The sequence below is a fragment of the Myiozetetes cayanensis genome, unplaced genomic scaffold (assembly GCF_022539395.1).
Source record: "Myiozetetes cayanensis isolate MyiCay16 unplaced genomic scaffold, myiCay2020 scf51, whole genome shotgun sequence".
Taxonomy (NCBI): Eukaryota; Metazoa; Chordata; class Aves; order Passeriformes; family Tyrannidae; genus Myiozetetes; species Myiozetetes cayanensis.
The window spans coordinates 1-10,774 of record NW_026087754.1 but is presented as its reverse complement, the minus strand read 5'-3'; the positions used below and the strand labels follow the sequence as shown (position 1 = coordinate 10,774).

The 10,774-nt window shown below is 67.9% G+C and overlaps 1 protein-coding gene across 1 annotated transcript; it reads right to left on the bottom strand.

Moving 5' to 3' along the window:
- Positions 1-461: 461 nt before the first annotated feature.
- ITGA5 (integrin subunit alpha 5) lies at positions 462-10,717 on the bottom strand (the record flags this gene model as incomplete). Its single annotated transcript, XM_050334266.1, is given in 25 exon segments — positions 462-682; positions 968-1,049; positions 1,051-1,088; positions 1,604-1,705; positions 2,933-3,046; positions 3,361-3,465; positions 4,080-4,232; positions 4,455-4,554; positions 4,748-4,799; positions 4,802-4,827; positions 5,051-5,069; positions 5,072-5,123; positions 5,200-5,279; positions 5,625-5,708; positions 5,711-5,775; positions 6,941-7,008; positions 7,937-8,074; positions 8,581-8,664; positions 8,666-8,739; positions 8,993-9,048; positions 9,682-9,769; positions 9,876-9,920; positions 10,537-10,566; positions 10,569-10,601; positions 10,604-10,717. Coding segments are annotated over 25 exon segments (1,886 nt in total), but the record flags the coding sequence as incomplete, so codon positions are not given.
- Between the last annotated feature and the right edge of the window lie 57 nt (positions 10,718-10,774).

Below are 10,774 nucleotides of genomic sequence, written 5' to 3'. Positions count from 1 at the left end.
TTGTTGGGGGGGTCCCCAGCATTGGGGGTCCCTGTCCGTGTGTGGGGGTCCCCAGAAATGCGGGGGTCCCCCGTGGTGCCGGTGGCACTGTCAGTGTTGGGGGGTCCCCAGCAGTGAGGGGGGGTCCCCAGCAGTGTTGGGGGGTCCTCAGCCATGCAGGTGACACCGTCCTTGTTGGGGGGGTCCCCAGCAGTGTTGGGGGGGTCCCCAGGCTGCTTGTGGGGGGTCTCCAGCCCCAGGGGTGTCCCCAGCCATGCAGGTGACACTGTCCTTGTTGGGGGGGTCCCCAGCAATGTGGGGGGATCCCCAGCCATGCAGGTGATGCTGTCCTTGTTGGGGGGGCCCCCATCAGTGTAGGGGGGTCCCCATCAGTGTGGGGGGGTCCCCAGCCACTCAGGTGCCACCGTCCTCGTCGGGGGGTCCCCAGCCCTGGGGGTGTCCCCGATGGTGCAGGTGACACAGGTGACACAGTCCTTGTGTGTGTGTGGGTGTGGGTGTGTGGGTGGGTGGGGTGAGGGGGGTCTCCCCTGCCTGTCCCCAGCCCTGGGGGGTCTCCCCTGCCCTCCTGGGGGGGTCCCCCCTGGCGTTGGGGGCCCCCTCAGGCCTCGGAGGCCGCCTGGGGTTTGAGCTGGGCCTTCTCCATGGCGGTGCCGTAGGGCCCCGAGCGCTTGAAGAATCCCAGCTGGGGGAAATGAGGGAGTCAGGGGACCCCCAAACCACCCCCAGCCTTGGCACCCCTGTCCTGTGCCCTCTGTGCCCCCAGAGTGATCCCCCTGCCCTGTGCCCCCCACCTCCATGTCCTCCACGTGCCCCAAAAGGCCCCCATCACCCCCCATCACTCCCCCATCACCCCCCAGACCCCAGGACCCCTCACCCACCCCACCCACCCCCATTCTGGAGGCCATGGCAGAGCCCCTCCTGACCCCCAACTCCCCTGACCCCCAGACCCCCCAGCCCCCAGCCCCACCTTGTAGAGGCCGTAGCAGAGCAGGGCGAGCAGCAGCAGCCCCAGGAGCACGGCCAGGACCACCACCCACACCGGGACCCCCTCCGGCCTCGGGCCGCGCCCACGCCAGGCCTGTCACCACCTGCGGGGACAGGGACGGTGGCACGGGGTCACCCGGGGTCACCCAGTGTCACCCAGTGCCACCCACAGTCACCCACTGTCACCCAGGGTCGCCCAGTGCCACCCACAGTCACCCACTGTCACCCAGGGTCGCCCAGTGCCACCCAGTGCCACACACTGTCACCCACTGTCACCCACAGTGTCATGGTGTCACCCACTGTCACCCAGTGCCACCCACAGTCACCCACTGTCACCCAGAGTCAGTCACTGTCACCCAGGGTCACCCACAGTGTCACCCACAGTGTCACTCAGTGTCCCCCCTGTGTCCCCATGTCCCCTTCTGTGTCCCCTGTGTGTGTCCCCCCCATGTTCCCTGTCCCCTCTTTTCCTGCGTGTCCCCTGTCCCCCCATGTCCTCAAAGTCCCCCCCAGTGTCCCTCCCTGTGTCCCCATGTCCCTCCCAGTGTCCCCAGTGTCCCCATGTCCCTCCCAGTGTCCCCAGTGTCCCCATGTCCCCCCTGTCCCCCCCGTGTCCCACCTGCAGGCGGTGCCGGGGCAGCCGCTCGGGCTGGATCCGGTACGGGAGTCTCCTCACCCGAAATTCGGCCTCACAGCGCAGGGTCTGAGCCCGGACCTCCCGCTGGGACCCCCCCATCAGCACCCACGGGGGGGCAGGGGGGGCAGGGGGACCAGAGGGGCACCCACGGGGCACCAGGGACACCCAGGGGCACCCACAGGGACACCCACGGGCACCAGGGACACCCACAGGGATAGACAGGGACACCCAGGGGCATCAGAGGGGCACCCACAGGGCACCCAGGGACACCCAGGGACACCCACAGGGACACCCACAGGGACACCCACGGGGCACCAGGGACAGCCAGGGACACCCACAGGGACATCCAGGGACACCCAGGGACACCCACGGGGCACCAGGGACACCCACAGGGCACCAGGGACACCCACAAGGATAGTCAGGGACACCCAGGGACATCCCGGGACAGACAGGGACACCCATGGGGCAACAGAGGGGCACCCACGGGGCACCAGGGACACCCACAAGGACAGACAGGGACACCCACAGGGACAACCAGGGACACCGACAAGGATAGTCAGGGACACCCAGTGACACCCACAGGGACAGCCAGGGACACCCAGGGACAGACAGGGATACCCAGGGGGCACCATGGACACTAAGAGGGCACCCACAGGGACACCCAGGGACACCCATAGGGACAGCCAGGGACACCCACAGGACACCAGGGACATGCAGGGACACCCACAGGACACCCACAGGGACACCCAGAGGGGCACCCACGGGGCACCAGGGACACCCAGGGACACCCAGAGGGCACCAGGGACACCAAGAGGGCACCCACAGGGACACCCAGGGACACCCAGGGACAGACAGGGACAGACAGGGACACCCACAGGGACAGACAGGGACACCCAGGGGCACCAGAGGGGCACCCGCAAGGATAGTCAGGGACACCCAAGGACATCCAGGGACATCCAGGGACACCCACAGGGACACCCAGGGGCACCAGGGACACCAAGAGGGCACCAGGGACACCAAGAGGGCACCCACAGGGCCACCCAGGGACACCCACAGGGACACCAGAGGGGCACCCACGGGGCACCAGGGACAGCCAGGAACACCCACAGGGACACCCAAGGACACCCCCGGGGTTCTGGGTGGTCCTGGAGGGGCTTCTGGGGGATCCCAGGGGTGTCCCAGGGGGGATCTCAGGATCCCGGGGAGGTTCTGGGGGTCCCAGGGGGGATCCGCGGGAGGTTCTGGGGGTCCCAGGGGAGGTCAGGGAGGTCAGGGGGGTCAAGGGGGGTCAAGGGGGTCTGGGGGTCTCACCTGGCGCAGGGGGGGGGTCCTGAGGTGGAAGCTGAGGCGCAGACTGACCCTCTGCTGCCGCTCCAGCCCCCCCGTGGGGCAGCTCAGCCGGAAACACTCGGGCTCGGGGCACCCCTGGGGACCCCCCCCCGGGATCCCCCAGTGTCACCCAGGGTGGGGACACCAGCCCAGGGGGTCACCCATAGCAGTGTCACCCCCTCCTGTGTCAGTGTCACCCCCTCCCCGTGTCACCCAGGGTGGGGACACCATCCCAGGGGGTCACCCATAGCAGTGTCACCCCCTCCTCGTGTCACCCAGGGTGGGGACACCAGCCCGGGGGGTCACCCCCAGCAGTGTCACCCCCTCCTGTGTCACCCAGGATGGGGACACCCCCACCCCACCTCCCTCCCCGTGTCCCCTGCCTTGGGGACAGGTGGGTGGGCACTCACCAGGCTGTCCCCCGTGTCCCTCCTGTCCCTCCTGTCCCCGCTGTCCCCACTGTCCCCCGTGTCCCGGCGCTGCAGGACGTGGCTCTCGGGGCTCTGCTCCTGCTCCTGGGGGGGGGGACATTGGATGGGGGGGTCAGCTCTGGGGACAGTCCTGTCCCCTGCCACCCCCAGTGCCACCCAGTGCGGTCCCAGGCCTCCATCACCCGGTGTCCCCAGTGCCACCCAGCGTCCCCAGCACTGCCCAGTGCCCCCAGTGCCCCATTTTCCAGTGCCACCCAATGTCCCCAGTGTCCCCCTTGTCCTCCAGTGTCCCCCCTGTCCCCAGCACTGCCCAGTGCTCCCAGTGCCCCATTTTCCAGTGCCACCCAATGTCCTCAGTGCCACATGATGTCCCCAGTGTCTCCCCTGTCCTCCAGTGCCACCCAGTGCCACCCAGTGCCCCATGTCCCAGTGTCCCCTCTGTCCCCAGTGCCACCCAGTGCCCCATCTCCCAGTGTCCCCAGTGTCCCCAGTCCTCCATCTCCCAGTGTCTCCAGTGTCCCCAGTCCTCCATTTCCCAGTGCTCCCAGTGCCCCCATGTCCCATCCCCCCCCTCCAGTGCCCCCCATCTCCCAGTGCCACTCGCTGTCCCCAGTGTCCCCCCCTGTCCCAGCGCTCTGATTCCCAGTTCTCCCAGCTCTCCCAGTTCTCCCAGCTCTCCCAGTTCTCCCAGTGCCCACCACCAGGCCCAGGGGGTCCATGGGGTGGCTGGAGGAGCAGTTGGGGGGTCCTGAGTGGGTGGTCACGTAGAGCAGGGGGTGGCCCCGGTGGCCCAGGGGACAGCTGAGCTCCAGGGTGCCCTCGCTGATGGCACTGGGACCCTCGTTCACCACCTGGGGACATGGGGGAGGGTCAGGGGACCCCGGGGTGGGGGACACGAGGGACCCCAGGCTGGGGTTCCTGGGGATCCCTGGGGTGGGGACACGAGGGATTTTGGGGTCAGGGGACCCCCGGGATGGGGGACACAGGGAATTTTGGGGTCAGGGACACGAGGGGACCCCCAGGCTGCGATTCCTGGAGGACCCCTGGTGTGTGTCCCCATCCCCACCCCCCACCTCATAGACGTGCTCCACGGGTGGTCCCAGGTCCTGCAGCCGCTGGGAGGTCGGGACCCCCACCCCCTCGGGGATGGTGACAACGTCAGGCCGGGACACCCTGGGGGGACACATTTGGGGGGGTTCAGAGGGCTCAGCACCCCGGGGGTGCCCCCAGTGCCCCCTCCCCACCCCAAACACGGACACCTCGGTGGGGTGAGGTGGTCCAGGGTTCAGGACCCGCCCCTCCCCGCCGTGTCCCCTCCCCCGCGATGTCCCCACCCCCGCGATGTCCCCACCCCCGTGTCACTCACCCGAACACGGACACCCTCGTGGCCGCTTTCACGGCGAGCGCCACCGACACGGGGGGCTCTGCGAGTTGTTGGCGTTCTTACTGCGCGACACGGAGGGGGAGGAGAGGGGTTTCACAGCCCGCGACCCCCAGGAACCCCCTGATCCCCCCTTTGGGACCCTCCCTAGATGGGACATCACCGGCTGGCCACGCCCCCACCCCCTCAAAACTCCGTGTCCCAAATTCCCCGGTCCCCCCAAACCCAGCACCCCAGCCCCCTCCCATCCCCCTGGACCCCCTCCCCAAATCCCACCCTCCCCCGAACCTGCGGATCTGCAGCTCAGGCGGACGCTGTCGCTGCTGTCGCTCAGGTGGGGAGGGTGGCGCAGCCCCCAGATCTGCGGGGGAAGGGGAGGCGGGGAGGTCATTCAGGCCCTTCCCCCACCCCCAAAACACTCCCCCAAAAAAACTCACGCTGGCCCCCGCCTTCATGGGGTTGCCCAGGTCGCACACGAGGGGGCTCGAGCCGTTGCCCCCGAGCTCGCAGCTCAGGGCTGAGAAGTTCTGTGGGGTGTGGGGGTGGGGAGTAAATTGAGGGGGGAAGGAGTGACACCCCTCCGTGATCCCCTCTACCCCCTAAATACCCCCTCGCTCCCCCTCAATCTCCCCACCCCCTCACCTGCAGACCCCAGCCCACCCACACTCGTGGGAGGGGTCTCTGTGTGTCCCCCACCCCCACGCTGGGACCACCCCCTCCCCATACCTGGGGTCCTCCTCAGACACCCCCAACCCCCCAGGCACTCCTGACCCCTCCCTCCCCTCCCCTCAAACCCAGTGTCCTTCCCCGTCCCCCCACCCGTGGGTGCCCCCACCCCCACGCGCGGGGTGTCCCCCCTGACCCCGTGGGGGCGCAGGACGCCGCTGTAGAGGGCGCCGGGGGGGGGCTGCACGTGCAGCTCGGCCTCGTAGGCCCCCCCCTCCCCCTGGTTCCGAGCCTGGAACGTCACGTTGAGGCTGTTCCGGTCCCCCAAAAACACCGCCCGACGGTCCCTGCGGGGGAGGGGTCACATGGACCACCCCCACAACACCCCCGGCACCCCCAGAGCCAGACAGGGACCCCAGAACCCCCAGGACCCCAGAACCCCCAGGATCCCCAGAGCCAGACAGGGACCCCAGAACCCCCAGGGACCCCCAGAGCCAGACAGGGACCCCCAGAACTAACTGGGAACCCCAGAGCACCCCAGGACCCCCAGAACCTCCCCAGGGACCCCCAGAACCAACTGGAACCCCCAGGGACCCTCAGAGCCAGACAGGGACCCCCAGAACTAACTGGGAATCCCAGAACCCCTCAGGGACCCCCAGAACCAGCCAGGGACCCCCAGAAATGACACGGGACCCCCAGAGTCCCCCAGGGACCCCCAGAACCCCCCAGGGACCCCCAGAACTAACTGGGAACCCCAGAACTAACTGGGGACCCCCAGAACCCCCCCAGGGGCCCCCAGAGCCAGACAGGGACCCCCAGAACCAACTGGGGGACCCCAGAACTAACTGGGGACCCCAGAACCCCTCAGGCACCCCCAGAACCAACTGGGGACTCCAGAACAGACATGGGACCCCTAGAACCTCCCAGGGACCCCCAGAACCAGCCAGGGACCCCCGGAGCCCCCCAGGGACCCCCAGAACCAGCTAGGACCCCCAGGGACCCCCAGAACTCCCCAGGGACCCCCAGAGCCAGACAGGGACCCCCAGAACCCCCCCAGGGACCCCCAGAGCCAGACAGGGACCCCCATAACTAACTGGGAACCCCAGAACCCCCCAGGACCTCCAGAGCCAGACAGGGACCCCCAGAACCAACTGGGGGACCCCAGAACCCCCAAGGGACCCCACAGGGAGCCCCAGAACCAGCCAGGGATCCCCAGAGCCAGACAGGGACCCCCAGAACCCCCCAGGGACCCCCAGAACTAACTGGGAACCCCAGAACTAACTGGGGACCCCCAGAACCCCCCAAGGGACCTCCAGAACTACCCAGGGACTCCCAGAACTCACCCAGGGACCCCCAGAACTAACTGGGGACCCCAGAACCACCCAGGGACCCCAGAACCCCCCCAGGGATCCCCAGAACCACCCAGGGACCCCCAGAACAGACATAGGACCCCCCAAATCCCCCCTGGACACTCAGCACCCCCCCAGGATGGACCCCCCTGTCCCCCCTTACGCGGTGGCCTCGAGGTGCAGGTCGGGGACACAAACGTTGTCCTCGCCACAGTCCAGCTGGATGTGAGCCTGGAGGGGACAGGGAGGGGACAGGGAGGGGACAGGGAGGGGACAGGGACAGGGATGGGGACAGGGAGGGGACAGGGAGGGGACAGGGATGGGGACAGGGAGGGGACAGGGGCAATGGGGACACCGTGTGACACAGGGTGACGCCCTGTCCCTGGGGTGACACAGGGGAGGACGTGGGAGTGACACAGTGATGACCCTGGGTGACATGGGGGTGGCACAATAGTGGCACTGGGGTAGCACTGGGTGACACAGGGGTGACAGTGGGTGGCACACAGATGACACACAGGTGACACACAGATGACACAGGTGACAAGGAGGTGACACAGGTGACACACAGGAGTGACCCAGGTGACACAGGTGACAAGTAGGTGACACACATGACACAGGTGACACAGGTGACATGAGTGACACACAGGGGTGACACAGGTGACACAGGTGACAGAGGTGACCCAGGTGACCCAGTTGACACAGATGACACACAGGGGTGACACAGGTGACACAGGTGACAAGGAGGTGACAGTGGGTGACACAGGTATGACAAGGAGATGACCCAGGTGACACACAGGGGTGACCCAGGTGACACAGGTGACACAGGTAACACAGGTGACACAGGTGACACAGAGGTAACACAGGTGACCCAGGTGACCCAGGTGACAAGGAGGTGACACACAGGTGACACAGGTGATGGGGTGACAGAGGTGACAAGGAGGTGACAGAAGTGACACACAGGGGTGACCCAGGTGACACAGGTGACCCAGGTGACAAGGAGGTGACAGTGGGTGACACAGGGGTGACCCAGGTGACACACAGGTGACACACAGGTGACACACAGATGACACAGGTGACCCAGGTGACACACAGGTGACCCAGGTGACACCCAGGTGACACAGGTGACACCCAGGTGACACAGGTGGGGGTCCCAGGCTACCTTGGCCTCCAGGCGGGTGCGGGCGCTCGGGGCCAGCAGCGGGGGCAGCGCCAGCGGCTCGGGGGGCACTCGGGGGTCCAGGGCCAGGCTCAGGGACACCGGGATGGGGGACAGCTTGTCCCGGAACTCCGACTCGTTCTGGGGACAGAGGGGACATGAGGGGTCCCAAGGGTGACACAGGGGGACAAGGGGAAGGAGGGGGGGGATCCCAAGAGGGTTTTGGGGGTCCTGGGGGTCCCCGGGGTTGTCTGGGGGTCCCCAGAGGGGCTTTGAGGATCCCTGGGAGGGGGGTTGGTGGCTCTGGAGTTTTGGGGTCCTGGGGAGTGTTTGGGGGTCCCGGGGGTTTTTGGGGTCTGGAGGGGTCCCTGGGGTGTGTTGGGGGTCCCCAGGGGTGTTTGGGGTCCCTGGGGTTGTCTGGGGATCCCGAGGGGGTGGGTGGTGATTCTGGGGTTTTGGGGTCCCAGGGGTGTTTGGGGTCCCCAGGGGTGTTTGGGGTCCCCAGGGGGTGTTTGGGGGTCCCCGGGGTTGTTTGGGGGTCTGGAGGGTTCCTGGGGGTGCTTGGGGTCCCCGGCGTTTTGGGGTCTGGAGGTTCCCGGGGTGTTTGGGGTCCCCAGGGGTGTCTGGGGTCCCTGCCCCGCCCCTACCCTGAGGAACACGGGCAGGGTGCGGCACTGGGGTCCCCCGTTGGGGACCAGCAGGGTGAGGCTGCGGGTGGGGAGGGGCCGGCTGGGCCCCTCCCCCCAGGAACAGCGCCCGCCGCGCCCCCGCCTTCAACCCGTCCACGGTGAGCTCCACGGCCAGGGCTGGGACACGGGGGGACATGTCAGGGACACGGGGACACGACCCCCACGTGTCCCCTGTCCCCTTTGTGTCCCCTTTGTGTCCTCCCCTGTCCCCATCCCTCCCTTGTCCCCAACCGCCCTCCCGTGTCCCCCTTCCCATCCCCCTTGTGCCCTGTCCCCTCCCGTGTGTCCCCAATGTCCCCCCAGTGTCCCCCATCCCCCATATCCCCCTAGGTGTCCCCATGTGTCCCCCATGTCCCCCTGTCCCCCTCACCGATGGGTCCCGGCAGGTGCCGTCCCGAGGCGTTGAGGCAGAAGGTGACGTTGATGCTGGGGGGATGTTGGGGACACACACGGGGGGGTGGCACCAGTGTCCCCATGTCCCCCAGGACACCCCCAGTGTCCCCTCCCAGTGTCCCCATGTCCCCCAGGACACCCAGTGTCCCCTCCCAGTGTCCCTCCCAGTGTCCCCATGTCCCCCCCACAATGTCCCCACATCCCCAGGAACACACCCAGTGTACCCCCCCAGTGTCCCCATGTCCCCCAGGATACCCCCAGTGTCCCCCCTCCCAGTGTCCCCATGTCCCCAGGAACACCCCCCAGTGTCCCCCAGTGTCCCCACGTCCCCCACAGTGTCCCCATGTCCCTGGACCTCCCTGATATCCCCCTGGTGTCCCCACATCCCCCTGGTGTCCCCACGTCCCCAGGAACACCCCAGTGTCCCCCACTGTCCCCATGTCCCCCCCGGTGTCCCCCACCATGTCCCCAAGCCCCCAGCCCCCTCAGTGTCCCCTCCTGGCGTCCTTGTCCCCGCCCTGTGCCCCCCTGTGTCCCCTCCCCATTGTCCCCACATCCCCTCCCCATTGTCCCCACCGTCCCCCACCGTTGTCCCCGTGTCCCCCCGATGTCCCCAAGCCCTGGACCCCCCACCCCCGGGTGTCACCCACCATGGCACGTGGTGGCCACGGAGCCAGGACACAGCCCTGCTCCTCGGGGTTGAACATGGAGGGGACAACGCCCAGGATGGCCCCGGCGTGGACGATGGGACGGCCTGCGGGGGAGGGTGACCACAAACACACAGTGGGGGAGGGGGGTCAGGGACCCCATGGGACCCCCCCATCCCTTGGGATCCCCCCCCCTAAAAAAGGGACACCCACCTGTAAATCACGGCGTGTCCGACCCGAAGGCGCCCACCAGGAGGTCTGTGGGGATGGGGGGGACACGAGGGGGTCACCAGGGGCAGAAGGACAGGGGGACACGGGGGTCACCAAGGGTGGGGGACACGGGGAGGTCACCGGGGGGATCAGATGGGGGTCACTGAGGGACACAGGGACAAGGTGAGGGACACAGGGGGACTGAGGGGTCACTGGGTTCCCTCACCCGGGGTCCCAAAGGGGGTTCCTCCCCAGAGGGGGTCCCAAAGGGGAGGTCCCAAAGGAGGGGGTCCCAAAGGGGAGGTCCCAAAGGGGGTCCCAAAGGGGAGGTCCCAAAGGGGGTCCCAAAGGGGGATCTCAGAAGGGGTCCTAAAGGGTGGTCCCTCACCCGAGGGGTCCCAAAGGGGATTTCAGAGGGGGGTCCCAAGGGGGGTCCCAAAGAGCAGGGGAGGTCCCTCACCGGAAGGGTCCCAAAGAGCAGGAGGGGGTCCCTCACCCGGGAGGTCCCAAAGATCAGGGGGTCCCTCACCCGGGGAGGGGTCCCAAAGAGCAGGGGGATCCCTCACCCGGGAGGGGTCCCAAAGAGCAGGGTCCCTCACCCGGGAGGGTCCCAAAGAGCAGGGGGTCCTCACCCGGGGGTTCCAAAGAGCAGGGGGTCCCTCACCCGGGTATCCGTTGCCATCCAGGTCGGTGCCCCTCTCAGGGCGGCCCCGAAGAAGTCGGGGTGGGGCCGTGCCCCCACCCCCTCAGCACCTGGGCGGGCTGGGGTCCAGCCCAGCCCCCCTCGGTAAATGAACACGAGCCCCGATGTCCATCGGCACCCAGCGGGGCCCCCACGGCCACGTCTGTGGGGAGGGGGTGGGGAGTGGTCAGGGGGGTGCAGGGGTGGGCACGGACCCCCT